This window comes from Eurypyga helias, unplaced genomic scaffold, assembly GCF_000690775.1.
Source record: "Eurypyga helias isolate BGI_N326 unplaced genomic scaffold, ASM69077v1 scaffold4813, whole genome shotgun sequence".
In the NCBI taxonomy this organism is placed as follows: Eukaryota; Metazoa; Chordata; class Aves; order Eurypygiformes; family Eurypygidae; genus Eurypyga; species Eurypyga helias.
In genome coordinates, this window is record NW_010243079.1 from 17553 (window position 1) to 40523 (window position 22971).

At 37.8% G+C, this 22971-nt stretch overlaps 1 protein-coding gene across 1 annotated transcript in view; it reads left to right on the forward strand.

Annotated features, from left to right (window-relative positions):
• Positions 1-21954, forward strand: part of LOC104507851 (ryanodine receptor 2-like) — a gene marked incomplete at both ends in the record, with an annotated part of 34453 nt that extends 12499 nt beyond the window's left edge. The window contains 7 exons of the mRNA XM_010149270.1: positions 2424-2607; positions 3284-3419; positions 9249-9344; positions 15857-15975; positions 16396-16529; positions 17786-18027; positions 21745-21954. Coding sequence (XP_010147572.1) covers positions 2424-2607; positions 3284-3419; positions 9249-9344; positions 15857-15975; positions 16396-16529; positions 17786-18027; positions 21745-21954 — 1121 coding nt within the window. The remainder of the gene's footprint in view (positions 1-2423; positions 2608-3283; positions 3420-9248; positions 9345-15856; positions 15976-16395; positions 16530-17785; positions 18028-21744) is intronic.
• Positions 21955-22971: the final 1017 nt, after the last annotated feature.

Genomic DNA, 22971 nt, shown 5'->3' on the forward strand with positions numbered 1-22971 from the left:
TATCTTAGCCACTTAAAAATACTGCCAGACTTAGGCATTTTGCATTTATCTCCCTATTGCAAATGCCCTCCTAAATAACACTGATAAAATTCTAATTCTCAAATGTTTGTGACTCACTGGTAGATGAAAGGCCCCTCTCATCAGTGTAGATGGCAGTAGAAAAAGGATGATATGTAATAAATCTATATAGATTGATAAGGATTTCATAGGAACTCATTTATCATAAGAGCAGACAGTGTGGGAGATGGTGACCTGAAACAATGCTGTCCTAAACCAGTGCACAGCCAGAGACATAGACTTACCAATTTGCTGAAACCCAGGTACTTAAATAACAACAGAGAAAAGTGCCTGTCAGGAGAATTTCATATTCCATGACATTTAAGATACAAAAGCAATGCAAGCCCTAGGTCACTTTGTAAATAATACATTTTCTTAGAAGCTTATAAGAATGCCATAAAAGATAAGGACAGAAAGGCAATTTAATGACAAGCCTTCACCAATCAAGGTACTGCTAGATTACAGTAGAGATTTTTGCAGAGTGCACAGGGAGTCCAAGGTAGTGTTTTAACAATTTAGTTTTGGCAGGCTGTTACTCCAAGAAGAAAAAGCTGAATTGGAGAGGATCAAAATTGTTCCAAGTGTCTGCCCCAGTTCTTTCCCATGAAGTCAGTGGAAAAATTGCATTTCAGATAACTTGCTTACGATGAAAAATAAGTTTTAAATATAACTTTCATAGCTATCTTTTTGAAATATTGCATTATGTATTCTAAGAGATTTTTATTCTTTAGCAGTAAATATTCCTACTGAATTCGTGTTTCCTAAACGTAGATGTTTACCAGTTGTATTTCACCTTTTGAGATGAAAATACAGAGCAACATGCCAGTTAAAAAACAAACAAACAAAACCCCCTACAAAACCAAAACCCAACCAACCAACTACCCACCCTCCAAAATACTTCTCAGTGTTGTCTTAATCCACCAAAAAACAGAGTATAAAACTGGGCTTCTGCTCCATATCATGGCTTGGAGAGGAGTCCTGGGAGCAAGCAGGGAGGGTGCTGTGCCACTTGGGACAGGGGGCTCGCAAAGACAGCTTTGCGACCGGCTGCCGGGGTCCTTTGGTACGTCTGATGAAAGAAAAGAGGGAGATGTGGATGGGGCTGGGACGGTGCCTGTGGGGACAGGATGGGCTCCTCTGCCAGCTGAATTTTGTTGGTCTATAGTTCAGTGTAAATGGGGCACTGGTGAAAACAAAAAGGACTTCTTTGCTACATGGGTATGCTTTACTCAAAAATATACTAGCAAATAATCCCTTTTTACAATGGCAGAATTGAGAATGAGTCAAAAGAGAAATCATGCATGTCAAACAAGCCCCCTTCTCCTGTAGTCCCCCCGATGTGCCTACAGGGTGGGCCATTCCCTTCAGGGCTGCTACTTTCTCAGGCTTCAGGTCCCTGGCTGGCTCTTGCAGAGTTTCAGGATCCTCCAGATCTTTCCTTCCACCCTGAGGATGGGCGCTGTGTTTGCAGAGCCTTAGCAACCCTCGTTTCTCTGCCCCTCATGGCCCCCTCCTGCTCCTTCCAGAAGGTTCTGGTGGGCCTCTTGCATTCCCCAGCTGTGGCAGCCCCACTGCTCAGCCCCTGCCCACCACCACCTTCCTGCGGGGAACCAGGGAGGTGCAAGGGAAAGCCCTTGCCTTCCACTGTGCTGCATGGGGCTGGTGAGGTCTCAGCTGCAAGAGCCACATTTCAACAAAGATGAGGTTTAAATGGAGGCTAAAGGTATATCAGGGGTCAAGAAAGCACAGCACTGAGGAAAAATTGGATTAAATTTATTTTGGGATTCAGCTAAGCAAGGGGCAGGTGCCACATGGATGCGAACAGTCTTCCCCTCACTTCTAGGGGTCTCGGTCATACAGCAAGGCCCAGCTTGAATTGTGTATCAGGGAAACAAAAAGGTTAGTGAAGTGCTGGAGCACAGTATGTGGAATAGCTGCATCTACCAGTGCTTGTAGATGGCTTAAGAACAGGTTAGAGACATGTTTGAGAACCTGTATGGACTAGGTGGGCCATATTCGGCACCATACGACTGGTTTCAGCCTCATGATGCTTTAAAGGTTTACAATAATTTCTCTTCATCTTTTGGTCAGCCTCTGATACTGCTAAATGTGTAGATAGAATATTAAAATATGTTTTCTGGATTAGCAAAAATTTTAAGATGAATAACATTTTCGATGCTTCTGGTTTCTGTTTGGGATCATTAAGTGGTGAATGGGGCAGACATAATTATTGCTAAGTTATGTAGCTGTCAGACAATGAATTGGGCTTTGGTATCTGAACAAACTTTGCTTTTAAACCAATAAAAGATTTAAATGATAAAACAGATTAATTTCCAGGGCTCAGGAGACTTTACATCTTCTTGTAGGGGCCTTGATGCTCTCAGTAAGAAAGTGAAGTCTTCCACCATTGATTTGCCTATCGAGTCAGTCAGTCTGAGCCTTCAGGACTTGATTGGCTACTTTCACCCCCCTGATGAACATTTGGAGCATGAAGACAAACAAAACAGGCTCCGAGCACTGAAGAATCGCCAGAATCTCTTCCAGGAAGAGGTATTTCTCTCAGTTTTACTACTGATTTTCCACCATTCTTTCACAGTGTCTGTAATGTTGATGTCTAATCTGGAGTATGATTGTGGTGGTTTTTTTGTCCTGTAAGAGTCAAACTATTTGCTACGTTTATAATCTCTTTAGATCTGTTGATCTTCCTGTGTATTTAAAGAAATACATTTAAGGCCTTACTTCCTTTCCCTTTTTAAAAAAAATTAGATAATAATAATGCCTTATGCCTTGAATTCTAACCATAATTTAATCCTTACGCGTGAATTAGTTTCTTCTGCTATAGTTTAATCTCTTGATGCAGCAGAATGTTTTGGGTTAACAAGGATGCTTTAATATTTTGTTTAATATTCTCTGTTATTTCTCTGGTAGTGATAGTTGTCTGTACTTAAATGCGTAAGTACCTTCCAGAATAGAAGCTTGTCTGGAATACTGTTTATTTTTTTTTAACTATCCTAAATGGTGAATTTTTATTATCTCAGTCAGAGAAATCCTTATGTTTCCATAAGGAGTGCTTGTTTGACTCTGCTTGTCTGACTCCATGCATATATTCTTGTTTTGCGTATCCTTTCTTTCATGCTTTGCTTTCTTAATTTTCTGAAAATCTTATGTGTTTGCACCTAAACAATACTTTTTTTTTCTCTGACAATCTGAGCCTTTCCATTTCTAGGGTATGATCAACCTTGTTCTTGAATGTATTGATCGCTTGAATGTATACAGCAGTGCAGCTCATTTTGCAGACGTAGCTGGGAAGGAAGCTGGAGAAGCCTGGAAATCTATTCTGAATTCTTTGTATGAATTACTAGGTAAGACCTATTATGAGTTACTTGGATTGTTTTAGCTTAAAATAATACTCATGAAAAGAAACACATACCTGTTTTATTACGGAAGAATTTCCAATGTATAGGAATTTAGGATATAATTTAAACAAGATTTTTGCATTTCCAGGTCCTTGAGTGTGCTTAAGAATAAAATATGGTGAAAATACTCAAATAATGTAATTTTTCTATTAATATTTTTGTGATATATAACATGTATCTGACTTCATTTAAATGATTCTTTGCTCTTTCATATTACTGTATTACTAATATATCTGGTGTACTGCCAAAAATTATGTGAAAAAAATGTATGTGAATATGTCATTGCTGTGTCAAGGAGCCATGTGGTCAGTTTTGTAAAAGTCTGCCTTTTTTCACACATCTGGCTGCAGAACTGCAGCATTAGTCTAAAACTTCTATAACTAAGACCTGTCTTATTAGTCAGTAATGACGAGTGACTCCAACGTTATACTAGCATACAGTGTGCCATGGAAAGGTACACTCTTTTAAATGCAGTGTATCGTAACGATCTTGTCTACCTGCCCTCACTGAAAATCCTATAACACCTTCCTTAAGTATGTAAATGTTAGTTGGTGTCCTGGTCAAACTTTTATTTAGATAGTAGCATTTATTCGTCTGAACTAATTGCTCACCAATTTTAATCGTATACATTATTTGTGTTCTACTGTGACTCATTATATGGGTTTTTTAATCCACTACTTTAGCTGCTTGCATATTCACTCCTCCTGTGTTGGTAATTGTCTACAAAAGGAAATTTTACTGCCTAAGAGACCATTTTGTCAGTTCCTTGCTCCTCTCTCATCAGGTTTTCTCAGTGCCATAAGTAAACTTAAATAATAACATTAGCATTGGCCTCAAGTGACTGAGGACAGTAATGTTTCCCTGTCATTAAGCAGTCCTTTGTGCTGGCTGCAAAAGTCTGCCCATGCTGCTTTCTGTAACACCACCTCTAATGTCAGGGCCTGCTTGCCTTTAAACTTGCATGTGTTTTGGCAAAAGCTTAAGTTTGGACAAAGCCTTCATGCAGGATTTTATCCATCCCACTTTCCAGTAAAACATAAAGCATTTTATGTAACATTTATACTAAATCTCACTGCTGAAAAATTTGGTATTGAAAAGGTATACAAGTAATGTTATGTTATAAATCAATTATTTAAAACTCCACGGATGAATACTGAGTTTGTAAAATGAAGTGAGTCAAGTGGTTAAGAAGTGCCCAGATGGATGTCTTGTGTATATTATTAATTTGCTCTTTTATTGGGTGTGCATTGTGAAACATGATCACATACTAATTTTTCTATAGGACTCATTCCCTATTTACTGTTCATTTATTATTTGTACTTAAAATACTTAGTTTTCTCTTTGCTGTGCAGTGTGTAGCATCAAATCTTATTTATTGTGAGCTATTTAATTAATATTTAGAAAACAAAGCTATTATCTTGGAGTTCTTTTGTGCCATTTATGATTAGTAATTTGAATAATTGGAACTATTAATAGGTGTTCTGTCAGAAACTTCTGTATTAAGCCAAATAGAAGGTATTATCTCCCATTCACTCAGAGGAACAGATACAGAGAGAAATTTAGGTAAAAAGTTTTTACCAATGCTAGCTCCCAAATAACAGCTGTGGCATCTGTCCTTTTTTCAGACTACTCAGCAGTATTTTGTGTATGCAAAGCATACCAAAAACTTGCATTTCTCCAAATTCAGAGGCACAGAAATGAAATTTTAATGATGTTCCTCACTTCACATATACTCTCCTTACTACCCAGCAGCCAAGGAAGGCAACTGAGGCAGGAGTTGTGTATATAGTGCTGTTGCGAAGCTTTTCTATAATCAAAGTAGATTCCTCATCTTGTGCTCTTAAAGAAGAAAATAATCTTGGGGGGAAAAGAAGGATATCTAGCATATGGTGCACAGTCCTTGATGAAACCAATGAGGTGCTTCTGTCTGGCCCACTACCTTTTCTGTCAGAAGAAATAAAAGTTGACATAGCATTGAGACAACCAGAAGCCCCCTCCTGTGATCTCTCAGAGGAAAGGAGCTAGCTGAAGAGTGACTACTGTCACCTAACCACAGGTCGTTAGGCTGGACTGTGGTTCCTGTGGCTGCGATTCTGGTTGAGGACTTACTGCCTCTATGTAGTTGAAGATTTTAGCATGATGCATACGAACAGGTTGCAAGGCTGACCAGAAGTGGCATTTCCTAACATTAGATTGGCAGATTCTATGAGCGTTATAAGCTAATTTTAATATTTTCTGTTTTGATTTCTAAGGTTTTTATAGTTCTAAGTTAAACGCACTTCCTTCCAGTTCTGTAACGTGCAGCATGGTGACGAGTGAGTCAGTCAGCATGTGGGTCAAAAGCAGGACTGAAACTTCAGATTCATCATACTTTGGTTTCAGCGAAGAGTAATTTGTAAAATGGTACTGTTGTCCTTGGCATTGCAACTCTGCATGAAGAACTGTGTCATGGCTTAGCAGGACAAACTGCTTCAGGGGTGATGGAGGTTTTGCCAGTGGGTTTATGATTGAGAAATTTTATGACTTGGCAACATGAATTACATTGTAGGTTCTTGAGTGGAGTACCTAGATACTTTCCCTCCTTTTCTTTTTTTTTTTTTTTTTTTTAAATTTTCTCCATCCTTCACTTATCTTTTTCAATGTCTTCCTTAAGAACTCTTATGGGCTCTTACAGAAAATGAAGAAAATGCTTCTTGCTGTTGGCATTATATTTCAACAAAACAAAAAAACCCCATATATCTTTGGCTATCTTCATGCTTGTAAGAAACCAGACTGTTAGTCTGAATTTTCTGAAGATAGCTCAACCACTGGCAGGCAGGAAGGGTAGCAAATTTTGTCTTGAAGAGTTAAAATTTGGAAAAGATGCATGAAAATAAATGAAGCTTTCACAGTGAAAATTATAGTGAATCTTAGTGTGAGCTTCTCATGACAGCATTACTGCTGTTTTCCATCCCTCTGCTTCTGTCTTTACTCACCCTAATGCCTGTATGAATGCTTGAAAATGTGATGTTATGTAATGTCTGACTAACCCTGGGATAAAAAGGTCATCTAGAAGGAACATTGGCAAAAATTGTACAGCTTAATCTATCTTTCAGCTCATATATGCTCACTAAGTAAAGTGAATCTGCTTTAGACTTTTTTTTGTTTTTTAAAGGTGATTATTCCATGAATACTAATGGTAGTTTTTTGATTTATTAAGAATGAATGAAGAAAGTTATGGCAGGAATTGTAAACATTTAAAATTATCTACACTAGGTCTAGAGTAGTTGAGTTATTCATAGATAGGGGTGACTGTTGAAGTTCTTGTAACAGTTTAGTTTTTCTCTCTTGTTACATTCAGCGTAGCTCAGACTGGAGGAAGTAGTGGCTTGATTGCTGAATCATTTCTCTAAATCTGAAATTTCCAGTTGACAAGGCCAGAAAGCAAGATTCTTTCTGAAAGAATCTACTTGTCCTGTACCAAGTGTTGTTTCCATGGACTTGTCGTGAGAACAGTGCACTTGTCGTGAGAACAGTGCACAAGTGTCTGCTGACTTCCCTATCTCTGTGCCCCTCCTGCTGCCTTATGTTATGTCCCTAACTGCATTATCTTCTGGCAGCTACAGCTGAAGAAGCCTGCCTTTGATCTGGCTATAATGAACTTGTACATTGCTCTGTTCTGAATAATGCTAGAGCTGTACAGTAATTGCATGGATGACAAATGGATATTGCTTGCACAGTCTTGCTTCAGCAAACAGTACTTGAGTCTGCAAATAAATAAAAGTAAACTGTGATGCCAGAATTCATGGCTTTTGTCACATCATTGTGGTATATTTCCCTGTGACGAGAATGGAGGCATTGACAGACTTTGAATTGAGACTGGATACTATTGCATATAAAAATTGTAGATTCATAGAGTGGTTTGGGTCACAAGTGACCTTTAAAGATTGTCTAGCTCAACCACCTTTGTTGCAAAAATAACCGTCCTTATATTCAGTTGAAATCTACCCTCTTTAAATTTAAAATGATTGCCATATATCTACAAAGGCATCTGCCCTCCCTCTATTACAAATACAAACACTCTGAACTTGTATTTTGGTCCTTTTGTATTGCCAAAGAATCCGCGGGAGTATATGCAATGATGGGATTTTAATGTCTGACTGACCATGTCTTGTTTTTTGTGTTTTGGCTTATGGTTTGTTTTGGGTTTTTTTTTAGTTAAAACTGGTTGTTAGCCGCCTTCAGAGGAGCAGACAATAAAAGAAGCAACTGTTGCATATTATTTCTTGCTGTCAATGTTAAGTGGCTGTGTGTTTCATTTAATGCACTGTTTTAACCACTGGATGCTAACCTTTCCAAAAACTTCTGCTGAGCTATATTTATGAAACAATTTGTGTCTTGTTACCATTAATGAAGTTAAATGTTTTGATGTCTTGTTAAGCAATGAACTATTACTGCCTTCATTTTATGTTTGTACCTGAAGTACAGTGAGATTATGGGGCTTGCCTACAATCAGTAAAAAAAGTCACTTAGAGATACAAGTGTTCCTCAGTTCCAATCTGTGTTTTTTAACAAGATCTTCCTCCTCTTGTGATTCCCAGGTATTTTCAAATAACTATGCTCACAATTAATTAATTATGTAAGTTTTCAAGGTATAGACTGTTTTATCATATGATACACCAAGTCAAAGTTTTGTCTGTTTTACTTGTTAGGGGTTGTTTTTTTGTTGGTTGAATTGGTGTGGGGTTTTTTTTCTGGTCAGTTTTTGGTTATGAAGCAATTGGATTGTGATCTCTTTCCTCATGATACAGAAATGTCAGTGCAATGACTTGTTTGCAACTAACTCCAAGATTGCATTTCCTCTTTGCTGATACAGTTTCATATAATATTTTTGTCACAGGTCTGTAAGTTAGCCTTTTAAAAATGAAACTGCATAAAACTACAGTTGCAATATAATATGAATTTCTGCACTAATAAAACATTGATTTTAAGAGGTCATTGCCTCAGCAAAACCAAGTCTCTGCTGCTGAAAATAACCATAGAAATTTCAGGTTGAAATGATTTGTTGTCACAACTGGAAAACAATCTTAAGAAAAGCACTTTCACAGTTCCACACATCAAACAGAAATCGTATTACATTGCACTTTTTTCAAAGTAGAAGAGATGCTTCCCCGACAGCTTGTGTGTATGCACATACATGCAAATGCACATATGCCAGGACAGGGTAGGCTTGGTGGTGCCTGCAGTGCTCAGTGAGATTTCTGGTCAGTTATACCGACCAAGTCAGTGCATGCGTTCAACCTACTTTAATCTCCAGCTTAAAGCATGAGAGCGAAACACCTTTGAACCAGTTACTTCCTCCCTACACCTCCATCAACATTATGATGAACAGTTCCTGGACACTATCTTGTTTTAGTTTCTATTACTCTAGAACAAAGGAATGATATCAGTACAAAATAATTTACATTAATCACATTGGTTTCACATTCTGCTCTTTCAGGGTTTTCTGTCATTACAAGAACACTCTTTTGCAGAAATTTGTTTTTACAGTAGCAACTGACTTCTGTGGTGTCAATACCGGCTACTTCATGTAGAGCATTTAGGATTACTGAGGCGATTGTAAAGTCAAAATAATCTTAAGGGTCAGTTTGATACCAAGAGGAGTATTTATCTTTCTAGTAAGGATAACATGGGTGATGGTTAGATTTAAGCATAAGACAAGGATTCTTTTAATTCAAATGGACTTATAATTGCAATTTATTCTTTAAATTTTATTTCTCTCTCTTTATCCAATAGCGGCTCTGATTCGAGGGAATCGTAAAAACTGTGCTCAATTTTCTGGATCTCTTGATTGGTTGATCAGCAGATTAGAAAGGCTGGAAGCATCTTCTGGTATGTTCTTTAGTATTTTAACTTCCTTATTTGACATGTTTTTCATTCTTTAAAATTGGTGTTAGACCTGTTCAGTCTAACTATCATGAAGTTCTCCCTGTGAGACCCTAAATCATACTAATAGAATGAGATTTATATTTGTAAAATTCATTACATTTTTATTTTGGTTGTAGTTCTACCTTAAGTCCTGGCAGTCTTTCCTGTTTCTTGGCCAGCTAGTTGTAATGCTATCTTTTAATTCAGGCATACAAACCATTCATCAAAACAGCTACAGTTTCAGTTGTATTAAGTTGCTTTCTTTCTAATTCTAATACCTTCCCTTTATGAATTCTGCATGTTTTTCAGGATTTTCAGCTAACCTAATGTAGTAATAAACATATGGAATGGATGCAATTTGTGTTGTCTTGAAGGACTGTAGTGGTAATGCAGGGTAGTTCATGTATACTACTTGGGTATGTGTAATAGATGGGTATTTAGAAATATCTGTATGTTTGCATGTAACAAAGTTACCTCCATAACGCATAGCACATTCCCTTCTTAATCACCTCTCTCACTCCTGAGGCCTGAACTCCTCTTAGGAGGAAAGAGCGTGCCTGAAACATATTTATGATTTGAGAATCTGGGAACTCCGTCTCACTGTAGACACAAATTCTTCAAACTAGCTTATTTATTTTCTTTGACATTACCTAATATCTTATTTTCCTCCTGAGCCAGTATGTTAACCCCTTAGTGCCTAGAGATGCAATTAGTCTCTGTGTTGCTCGAAGTGAAAGTAAATGAAGTTAAGCTGAGCTGTGCTGTACTTCTCACTGAAATAACGGTCCTGGCTTTTACTTCCTCAGAAGCAGTCGGTTCTCTGTAAACCTCCTCTGCCAACTAAATACGTTGTCTTTCGAAATTTCCAATATATTTTCTTTTTTAAAACTATTGCAACTAAACTTGATCAAAAAACCACTTTGGACTATATTAGAGGAATATAATTTTTGAGCAGAATAAGAAATAAGTAGTGTGAACACTGCACATTAGGTGAATATAAGTAATATCTTAAGAATTTCTCTTGGCGATTTATGATTCCCATTGGTAATGACAGCTTGCAACTGTGCATGTCTTTAAATATAGTTGTTAACATGACTGTAGTCTATAACAGGACCTTAAAGGTGATTATCTGTATTACCAAATTTGTCATGTGCTTATTTAGAAAAAGCAAAGTCTTCAAAATTTATGAGTATAATGTTTTTGTGGATTTTTTTTTTAATGATACTACTCTATTGTCTTTAAAAGGATGTTTGTACATGCCACATGAGTTTGATTTTGTAAAGAGAGAGTAGACAAATTTCACTGCATTAAAGAAGCTCTGCTAAGTGTATCTCAAATTTACTGAAGAGATACTAGGGCTGTTTCTGCAATTAATGGTGTTGATGTCATAATACTTGAGTCTCTTGCCCTAATTTACTGATGTAAATACAACCTTTTTCTTTTTTTCTTAAATGAAGATATAATTACTGGGCTTTTTCAATGTGAAATTGTCAATGTGATGTCAACTAGGCATCTGAACAGTAGATAGTAATCAAATTGGACCCAGTAGCTAAGAAATGAGATTCAAATAGAGTGATTAGTTCTGGACTCTTAAGACTGATTTTTGACTCTTTTCAAGCATGGTTTTCATGCTGATGCTTACCTAAAGACCTGAATGCAAGATAATACTGTTGGTAGGAAACGTCACTGCAGGCTGTTCCCCTACCACCCTTGTTTTTCAAGATTAGTAAAAGATTTATTGGAGTAAGAGACCCATGCATAGTGTAACTGAAAACATGGAGCTGACATGGAGAGATCTTCTGATGTCTGATTTGCTAACTAGGTGAATCACAAGCCATGACGGTAAAGAAAATACGAAATAGGCGAGGTAAGGAAAGTGATAACAGCCCCTTACAGAAAGCGTTATTTCTCTCATGTACTAGACAGCAAAATTTAGACTTTGAGCTCCTGCTTGCTGTTTAACTAAGCTCTTATGCCAGATAAGGAATTTGCCTTGCCCATTATTCCTCCCTGTACTAAAAGTGAAGAGAGAAATGTAGAAATATAAGTAATACAGATTGGAGAAGTTGCACATGTAATGCTCACTAATGTTGACATATGGAATAACAACATAATAAAAGCAATTCTAGTTTGAGACATTTCAACTTTTACACAGTCATTAATATAAGCTAGAAGCATTTCTTTTATCATTATATAAAAAAGTTACAATATTAGCAGAAACCACTAAATGTTCATAAGAAATGTGTTTGGAATATATCTGGTAGTACAGAAGATGAGAAAATGGTATGTTTTAAGTCAATAGTGAGTAAAAATTACTCCTGTGGGGAGAATCTGCTCAGTCAGTGCGGGACACAGCGGTGGCAGCAGCTCTTGCTGCAGCTCAGCGCTTGATGGAGGTGAGGAGAGGGGTTCCCCGACCCTGGCGAGCAGGGAAATAGCTGGGCAGCCCGCATGGTACCGTCAGCCACTGCGAGAGCGGTTGACAGGTGGTCTGCAGGGCAATAGAGGGCGATTTAAACCCCTCCCAGGGAGCGCGAGGGACCCAGACCCCAGTGAACAGCATGTGTCGGGGGCAGTTCGCGCGGGTAGAGCACCATCCCCTCTGGGCTCAGGAGCCCACCTCACCCAGTTGTCATCACCCGCCCAGAAGAGAAGAGGGCACAGCGATGGTTTCTACCTAGCCAAAAGGCGTCAGCAGAAAGAGGGTGGGGACACAGATGGAGCCCCCAGGCAGCTGGCTGCAGGGACTGCCTGAGCCTCTCACGGGTACCGGCGGGCAGCAGCCCCCGGCCCCGGTGGGACCACCTGGTGGCAGAACTGAAAGAGGACATGGAAAGGTTAAGGAGTATCTGGGAGTGCGAGAGGGAGATGGATTGGTGGAGCTGCACCCTGCCATCCCTGAGGGAAAGGCAGCAGATGGAGGCCCCGCAAAAAGCACAGGATCCCCCACCTTCTCATCACCAGGCAGAAGGAGGAAGAGACCTGAGAGATGGAGAGGGAATGGAAACAGGTCCCTGCTCGGGGAGGCAGGTGAATCCCCTCCCGGCCTTCATCCCTTTCCCAGTTGCCCTTACACAGCAGATACGGGGCTCTGGAACTCAAGGGTCAGGCTACTGAGAATAAGGAAGAAGGTTCACCCAGGGAGAGTTGGGTAGCCCTGTGTGTTAAGACTTCCTCTGTTAAGAAGAAGAGGAGGGTGATTGTTGTAGGGGATCCCCTTCTGAGGGGAACAGAGGGCACGATATGCTGACCGGACCCACCACACAGGGAAGTCAGCTGCCTCCCTGGGGCTCGGGTCAGAGACATCACCAGGAAACTCCCTGGTCTGGTACAGCCCTTGGATTATAACCTGCTACTGGTCATGCAGGTGGGCAGTGACGAGGTTGTGGAGAGAAACCCGAAAGACATCAAAAGGGGTTTCAGGGCACTGAGGCAGTTGATTGAAGGATCAGGAGCACAGGTAGTAAAGAATAGGGAAAGGAACAGGAAAATACACCTGATCAACATGTGGTTCAGAGGCTGATGCAAACAGTGGAATCTTGGTTTCTTTGATCATGGCGAGGTTTACACGGTGCCGGGCCTGTTGGCGACAGATGGAGTCTGGCTTTCTCAAAGCGGGAAAAGGATTCTTGCTCATGAGTTGGCCGGGCTCATTGAGAGGGCTTGAAACTGGGTTCGAAGGGGGAAAAGGATAAAACCAGGCTCGCTAGACATGAGCCCAGGAACATAAGGCCAAATTTTGCTTGTTCGCCATAAATCTGTTCATGAGATGAACTGACCAACAGCATGGGAAAATACTGTCAGAAGTCAGTGGTAGGAGATTTCTCCTTCTCAGAGCCAAGAGTTAACTGCCCCAGTGTTTGCTAGCTGATTGGCAAGATCTGAGGTGGGGGTAACTGTCATTGCAAACTCTTGGAAGTTCATTCCTTTGTCAACTCTGTGGGCAATCAGAGAGTTTAGAAGTTAGTTACTCTCCTGCGGTGAAGGCTGTTGTAGACTCTGAGGCATTTGCCTGTGTAAACCCCTGTAGTCAGCAGCGTTGAATGGAAGTATTTTTGCAACACTTTGTTTCATGTTTTTGCTATAGAACTATGGCTTTAGGAAGGGAGACCTGTTTTACTATGCTATTTTTTCTTACTCCTACTTGTACCTCATCTGTTTCATCTGTGTATGCTTAAGCTCTGAATCCTGCTCAAGATATGAGGCAACAGAAGCATACGAGGCTAAATCAGTATCACTAGTTCTCAGCCATTGTTAACAGTTAGCTGCTCGTAGTACTGGTGTCTAGTTGGAGATTTGCTGATCTTCCTATCACTGTAGCTACACTATTAGCCGTAGAGATCCTAACCAAATAGATGTCATAACTGAACATTCATGTTGGTTTACATTCTTATTAGGGAAACCTGCTCTGCAGGTGCCATGATGATCTTGCTTTCATGAACATTTGAGTGTCAGAGAATTTAAATGGAAACAAGCATTTAAAAATTGTCAAAATGACAAGCTAGGTCTTTCCTCCACTACAGTCCACCTTTGGTGTTAGGAACTCCTCTAAGGAGAATGTTCTCACTGTGATGCAGTTGAATGGGATTTGACTGCAACCTTCTCTATTTCAGTCAATTTCCGCAGTTGTTCACGGTGAAATTATTTCCTAAGAGACCTGATTTTACATCTGTAACTCTCAGGGCTAGGATTTTCAGAAATTATTCTAAACTTTGCACTCAACTTTTGGAGGTTCAGTATGAAATTTGTTACAGCAGCTGTCAAAATGCTGTGTTACATAGTTTCTGCTTCGTATTTTTAAAAATCTCAGAGTAAATATAAGGTTTAAAAATTAAAACTTAAATGTTTATGATATAATCAGGTATGAGATGAATTCTGTAAACTGGAAAGTAACCTGACCTTGTAGTATTACAGTGTAATGAACCTCATGATGTGTGCTGGCTTTTAAAACATGACAACATACTGCAAAATTTCTGAAGGTACTTATATTTGCAGTGCTCCTTTGTCCTGAGTTTTCTTCTAGAAACTAGGCCACTTGAACTCCTTTCCCATATGTTCTGGTAACATAACTTTCATGTTGCCTCCAAAACTGATTTTATAATTAAGACTTCTTCTGGTTTTGAGTGAGTCAGTTATACAAGATGATAATTATGCTGCGCTTTAGTTACCTCGAGAAGTACAGTAGGTTTAGCCTTTAGTATGTAGATTGTTTGTGATTTTATGTGGAATGCTTGCTTGCCAGATTTTAAGATTTATATGGTTTGATTGGGGTGAGGATATTCACTGTTTTAATTTCAGTGGTAGACCTACAATAGGGGGAGAAATCCTGGATTATATTGTACCTCTCAAATAAGAATACCTGGCAGCACATATTCACCTAAAATAACTTATTTTCCAAGGTAGAGTGTGAAGAAGAAACACCATGCTCTATCAATTATACCAAAACTAAGCTCACCTTCAGCACTGAAGTTGTTAGCTCCATCTCCTGCAGGTGTTTTCTTGAATGTGTTGTGATAAAGATTTGATGACATAGGCTATTATCAATACCGTTCTTATTTTCATTTTTTCTTATCCCTGAAATAAATATGTTATGAAAACCAAATAAAGACACTAAATATATGAACAGCAATTGTGAGTTGATTGTACAAATTAGATTAGAAATTGATTCTGTTCCTGATCTTCACTGAAGCAAAAGAAAATGCCCAGGTGAAAACATATCTGAGAGCAGGCCATGTTGTAAGTGAAATATCACAGGAACTGAGTGAATAATGCAATGCAAATGCTACAGCTGTCTCTTCAATGCATACATTAAGATTAGATTAGTCTTTTGCTCTGATATATGTGTTATTGGGATTGGAATTGCATTTAATTGAGGGACCACTGGAGATTTAGTGGTTCTTATTTCCTTGCACGTCTTGGTTTCATGCTGGTTTCTATTCGTTTGCTCTTTTAAGAACATCACTGTGGCTCCTATTACAGCTATTATATACAGAAAGAAAATTTTACACGGTGGGTCAGTAGACTGGGAATTTACTTCTGCTCTCTGATTCAGAGGTGTATGATTCTGTTAGTGGTTCATATGGTCTTCTAAGGGAAGCTTAGAATAGAAAACTGGAAATATGGAGAACATTTTTTCTGTGTATAGTATGTATGTGGTGTGGAGTCTTCACCTTTTGGAGCCACTGAAAACCAGTATTTTACCCAGTTTGTTTAATTTGTGAGTGTTGATCATCACATATTTATCATTAAAATTTCAAATTACTTTACATTTTCTTTTTGTCCTGTCTGATTTTTACGGCGTTCACTTACTTTGGGAAACCTAGAAGTGCAACATCAATCCTGTTCTGGAGTTGATTATCATATACAATGATTTTTGAAACTATTCCATATTGCTGAGCAGTGTATTAGGAAGTATTATGCGCAGTTATGACTTCATATGCACTTTGAATATACAACTTTTCTTTCCCCCCTTCCAGGAATTCTAGAAGTTTTACACTGTGTGTTGGTGGAAAGCCCAGAAGCTCTAAACATTATTAAGGAAGGACATATTAAATCCATCATCTGTCTTTTGGACAAACATGGAAGAAACCATAAGGTAGGCAAAGAATAGAGATGTATATTTAGGTAAACATTTGTGAGCAAAGCAAGCCATGTTGTTCTGTGTCAAAGTTAGATTTCAAATACTTTAATACTTTTAACCATAACTAGAAATGAACATTTTTCTGGAAGGCATATGAGCAGTTTGAAGATGCAAAGGGGGACGTTATCTTCTTTTTGATTAAAGCATTGATACACACTAAATCTCAAGGGAAACAGATGGAATATATCTTAATATTGTTAGGTGAATTTCAGAACTGTTGTGAAATAAAACTACGATGTTGGATGAATTGCATACCCTTACATGTCTTCCAGTAACAAGTTACATAGCATTATATTGCCAGAAGTTACTTTCAGTGATTATGAACTCTTCAGCATGAAGAAATATTTAAGATGAAAAGAACCTATTCTCTTTCAGGTTTTGGATGTTTTGTGTTCTCTCTGTGTTTGTCATGGAGTAGCTGTACGGTCTAATCAACATCTAATCTGTGATAATCTTCTGCCAGGAAGAGATCTGCTTTTACAGACACGCCTTGTCAATCACGTGAGCAGGTAAAGAGAAAAATAAAAAATCTGTACCTATGAACAAAGCAGAATAAAACATTTCAATAAAAGAAATAGTCACTACAGAAAACCTGTTTTATTTCCAAAATTTTTGGTAAGGTGTTTTATTCTTAATAGTCTTTTAAATATTCTTTGCAATATTGATTAGAGTCAAAATATGGGTCAGAGAGAGCTGCTGCAAGCTAAAGCTTCTCTAAACTGCCTTAAGTCTATGAAAGTGGAGTCTCTTCTAAGGATTGCTGTCTAGATTTAGCTCTGCTTTCAAAATATTGTCAGCCAGGGTGCGGGAGTGCCCTCACCATTCCTTCCACTGTCAGAGTTGTAGAAGCTACTTTCCAGCAGACATTAGTAACACGAGGAAATAAGTAACATCTTAAACTAGCAAAGTAATATTTACAAAGTAGATGTTTATCTGGAGTTTAAATTTATGGTGAGGCAGAAGAATGTGGCTTTAAGTGAAGATTTGTCATTTCTTCCTCTATCTTAAACTTATGTCTATTTGAAAAAGTCTTAAGTGAGAATGAAAGTTGAAGCATAGAAATAATATTTGCAATCGAGGATTCGTAGGATTTATTAGATGCTGAAAAACATAAAAATTCCACAACTGTATGTCATAGGGAGGCCTCTTCAAGCAAATACAAATTCAAATCTAAAGGTGAAATTAACTTGATAGTGTTAGAGCTAATACATTCACTCATATTTTTCATAACCACACATGACTTGACTTCCCCCAACACATCCAGTAACACACCAACATATATATAACAGAATAGAAAAGCTAAAATCACTAATGAAATCTTCTGTTAAAAATGCACGGGAAGAAATTCTAAACGTGTGGGTACTGACTGAATTCTGAGCTGACTTTGGGTCTCGTACAGGGAAGGGAGAGCTGTCTTTCCCCAGTATGGCTGTAGAAAACAAATGCAGTTACATGTTTTTGCTATGCCTTAGAATGTTGTGAAAGAGAATATTCTCATTCTTGCAGTTATAAGGAAAAAAAAAATTTTTTTTTTTTTCAAAAGTCAAAAAGACCAATGAAACATTGAAAACAGTTACTGAAACACTTTTTTCTTTGGTTGTTTAGAGTATTTTCACCAGAATAAATAAGTAAATAAATAAAATTACTTCTGTTGTTTTAGCCACACACAAGAAGTATGAAATTTGACTTTAATGAAAGATCTGAAGTAGTTCATCATGTTATTGAGATAAGTTTTTAATAACCACTTTCATTCTTTTTGTTTAAGCATGAGACCCAACATCTTCTTGGGGATTAGTGAAGGCTCTGCCCAATACAGAAAATGGTACTATGAACTTATGGTGGACCAACTAGAGCAGTTTGTGACAGCTGAATCAACTCATCTACGAGTGGGCTGGGCTTCAACAGAGGGCTACTCACCGTATCCAGGGGGAGGAGCAGAATGGGGAGGAAATGGGGTTGGTGATGACTTGTACTCCTATGGCTTCGATGGTCTGCATCTGTGGTCAGGTATTATCCTTTTCTGTTTGGTTGGGTTTTATTCTTGGTGTCTGTGGTGTTTTGTGTTTGGTGTTTTTTTTTTTGGTTTTGGGTTTTTTTTTTTTTTTTTTTTTTTTTTTTTTTTAAGTACTAGAACCTTGTTTGCAGTTCCAGTGAGTTTGTTTTCAACAACAGCAAAGTGAATCAGATGTTTGAGTTGACACTAGGAATATACAGGAACAGTACGCTAGAGCAGAATATGTTTTAACATCACATATTGAAAAATATTGTTTTATACAAAGTAATTCAGACAGAATAATACTTTTTTTTTTTTTTAGCCAGGGGATTATTTTTATAGTAACTATAAATATTTTATTTAAAACTTCAAAGGTGCAGAAAAATGAAGTCTAACAAACGGTTGTCTGGATTTTTAATTCCTGTGTATAGTGTAAGACTAGCCTGAGAGATTTAATTCACAGGACTCTTTTCTTTAAAAAATCCAAAACAGATTTTTAATATGTACGTTTAGCTTAGAAGTTTAGAAATACTTTAGAGATGAAGAACATTTTTAAGTATACATTTTTCCATGTATTTTAAGACCAGATATTTTTCTGTAGAGATGTTTTATTGGCATACTTTGAGACTGAGACTGTTTATTGTAAGACATGCAGAATCGTCCTAGCTTGCATACAATGTGTTTGGTCACATATTCATCTTTAAAATGTTGTGAGCCCAGCTTGGATCTATTCATTATTGATAATGTCTATATGCAAATTCTAGTATTAAAAGAAGCTGAAGTAATTATATAAAGTACTTGTGCTTACTGTAGATTCTGCAAATAATCTTATTCTATCTTCAAACTGGGTTAGCTCAGCAAAAGCATAATAATAAGCAAGCAAGCTTGTTTTCTTTTTCTTAATCTTCTTCACATAACTTATCTCTTGTGAGAAGATTCCCAGATATCATTTGGAATGGGTAGTCCTACACTTGGATGGTACTAAACTTCTTGAAAAAAAACTTCTGTTGTGGTTTCACCTTGTAAAGAAAAAGTTTTTCCTCTGAGTTTGAGATGTTATTGAGCAGTGATGAACTGTAGAACTGACTTAAAACTAGGTTAGGCTCATTGGACTGGTAATTCTTGCCACTATGAAGATATGAGCAAGTTTTCTAGAGCTCCTTAGCGGACAAGAGAGACATTTTAGTGAGTCAGCTGTATGTATCATTCAGAGTCTTTGAAGTTTTGAGGTGTTGTGGCTTGGTACTTGGTTTTACATTTCAAAAGATTTTTCCAGTTACAACAGCGATGGATTGTATTATTAAGCAATAACATACCCACTGGAGTGGCATCTTAGGAAAGAAGCTGCCACTTTGCTTCTCATGCATAGTGAGAATTGCTTTGGAACAATAATGCATAATTAATGGTGTCATTAAAGTTGTGTCATAACTGAGTTTGACAGAGAACTGAGGCGAGACTGAGAAGAACCAGAAAATAATGAGCCAACGAAAACCAACTTTTGTAGTTAGAGTTCCTTTTATAGAAAAAACAAAAGATTAGTGAAAATCAAAATGATTTTTCTACCCCCGGAAACTTTTTCATTCGAAATGTCACAAAAGAATAAATGAACAGTTGTTTGTGGTTCTTAAGTCAATAATCCAGCCCAGTCATAGAAGTCAGGCCACCTTTCTGTATGCAATTTTTGTATATTAATCTTTTTTTTTGGATGCAGCTAGTAGATTGGAAAAGATTTCTGTGTTTACTGACATTCTCATGTGACACATACCTCTCAAACTTGAAAGGACGTTAAGTAGTTGAATGTTGAAAATCATGGCCTTTCTTTTTTTTTTCCCCACAATCCCAGGCTGCATCTTGGTAAGTCTCAGCAGTGACATTTAAAAAATAATCTTCTGAGCATGAAGCATTTCCTGCGTTATTGAATAGCAACAATAATTCCTACCACTGAGTTTCTGTTCTGGACCGGGAGCCTTTACCAAAATCACATTTAATTTACTTTTTTTTTTTTCCCCCTCCCCCCCCGCCCCCAGTCCTGCAGTTACTTCTCTAACATGCAGAAGTGTATTTCATAGGTTTTTTTTTTAAAGCCTAAGACCAGAAAGGCACTTAGATCATTTGGTCTGACTGTGCGTTCATCAAAGGCCAGTACATATTTCTGTTAACAGTCAGCCTTGCATTGATCCCAGTAACTTCTATTTGGCTAAATTTCTACATCTAAGAAGACATCTAGTCCCAAGTAGTATGCCTTCAGGAGATGACATACCCATTCTTCATTGATAGCTCTTTCAGAGTTTAGTTACCTCGGCCATTAAATGGTTGCCCCTTTGTGTGATGTATTAGAAACTGACTCAGCTGTTTTGATGTCTCCCTCTGCTGTTCTCTACTGGGCTTGGTGAGTTTGGGGATGCAGAGCTGGTAGAAGGTAGTTTCCTTGCAAGCCATTCCTTACGCTCTGACTGCTACTCTGTTTCTCAGCAGTGTTTCCTATAGGTTTCTCAATTTGTGAGGGACCCTTAGGACTGCTTTATTTCATTCCCCTGTCTTTGCTCATGGAAGTGATTGTTCTTACTGCAACTGAGCTAAGGCCGTGCTATCTCGAAATGATGTATGGAAGCAGCAAGAGCATCTGAATTTTTTTTTTTTCCCCCTCAAAATACTGTGGACTGCCCTATCAAGAGGGGCAGATTGCACAAGAGCATCTGTCCTATGGTCTGTGGATTATGTGGCAGTGTCAGGGAGTCATTTTCTATATATCGAGTATCGGAAGTGTTGTTTTTTATTTTTCCTTGGTGGAGGTGGTGTGTTTATGAAAATTTACCTTCATTACTGAGAATTTTTTTTTAATTATTTTTGCTGCTGTTAAAGACATGCTATCTTCATCATCTTCTTGGAAATGAAGTGCTTTTAGTTGAAACATGCAAATTTACGGAATTTGTACAGCATAGTTAAAAAGTTAGTGCTCTGTTCTTAATATGCATTATAGTTTATCTCTTGCAGACATTGCATATGTTATTTTTTGAAAACATGTTGAGAATTTTTTATACAACTTTGGTGCTTTTCCATAAATTTTCTGTGGTAGATGGCAGTAAATTTCAGAAACCGTAATTTACTTTTTCTGTATTATATAGGTTATTTCTTTTGGGAAGCAGGTGTGCCTGTGCAAGTGTAATTTGATGCAAAAAAAAAAAAAAAAAAAATCCTTTAGAATTAATACAAAAGCTATTTGAGAAAAATACATATATTACTGAATATCTATATCTCGAAATTGCTGCTTTCTTTGTAGAAGCCAGAAAAATACTGGTCTGTAGTTTGATTATGAAACAGAGTACTACCATCTTATACAGGTTTGAGGTTACCATGATGGTGGCCCTGAATAACAAGAAGTACCTTACTTTTCCTAAAGTATTTAAGTATGATACTTGTCCTTATCTTGAATAATGAAGCATTCTTTAGAAAAGACCATTAGGTTCCATATTAGATGCTAATGGTTGTCTTTCAATTTGTACTTCTTCTACTGTAAGGAATAAAATTTAGTTTTCTTAGCTTTGACTGTTTATGTGAGTATATCAGTATATTGCAACCTTGGAATCAGATCTTGATGTTATAGGTTAGGTAGTTGTATATTAACATGTTTGTGCTCTACTGCTATGTTTTCTTTCTCTTTTTTTGGGTTCCTGTGAAAAGCTGTATGGTTTTCAGAAGTTTTGCTAAATATGTCTCCTTTACTTTCACAGGATGTGTAGCACGAGCAGTAAATTCTCCCAACCAACACCTGTTAAGAACTGACGATGTTATCAGCTGCTGTTTAGACCTGAGTGCCCCCAGCATCTCTTTCCGGATAAATGGTCAGCCTGTTCAAGGAATGTTTGAGAATTTCAACATAGATGGCCTCTTCTTTCCAGTTGTCAGCTTCTCTGCAGGAATAAAGTTAGCATCCTGTGTTAGTTGGGTTTTTTCCCGGTCTGTGTTTTCTGTTTTTTTTTGGTGGGCTTTGTTGTTGTGTGTTGTGGTTGGGTTTTTTAAATTATTCCTGTATATGTGAATATGCTGAATATTTCCTTGGCTCTTTGCTCTCTTTCTGATATCTGCTTCTTTGGCACGGTTTCAGTTCTTGGATAGTGAGAACTGCAAAAGAGTCCCGAAGAGCTAGTGCATTGTTGTTTTTCAGCATACCAGTGCATTTAGGTGGCTTGCAGATAGACCTTAAAAACAGTTTCTTTATAATTTTTTAGCTGACACATTGCTACACATTCACTCCAGGACAGCATTTTACCTATATGGGAAGAAAAATAGCAGTCTTTGATATTAAATATATATTTGCCCTAATTCACTTGTTATGAGAGTAACTATTACTTGAAGATGCATTATCTGCACAGCCCTTAAGAAATGGTTTTGGTACACTTTCTTTTCATCAGGATGAGTTAATATGAATTCAGCAAATATTCTGGTATTGCTGTACTTATTTTCTATAAAATTTCAAGTCACACTTGAGATGCCAGACTTCTGCTTCCATGTACTGAATAGTTTGAAACGACAATATTAGAAAAGACTCTGTGATGTTCCAGTAGTGGGACCAATTTCAACAGGACTGGCAAAGGTAGAGGCTGAAAGATGCTTTCTGTTGGAGACACAGCAATGCTTTGTAAGGAGTCATTCAAAGCCTGTGGTGAATGCTAGAGAAACTAAGAGCTATCACGTAGTGAGCATGCTAGTCTCTCATTCTAGATGTAAAAATGCCCTTCTTTAGACTCTGCCTTGGATAATGCAGGAGATACAGTAGTAAAACTTTAGATATGCATGTTATGAAATGCAAAACTAAAAAATTGCATGATTTATCTCCATTATGAGAGAAATACTTGACAGATATTTTTCATGTGTTGACTGTGTTCTTGTAGTGTGTTCTGGTATACCATTGACAAAAATCCTCTAAGATACTCAGTTGTCGTGGTTTAACTCTGGCT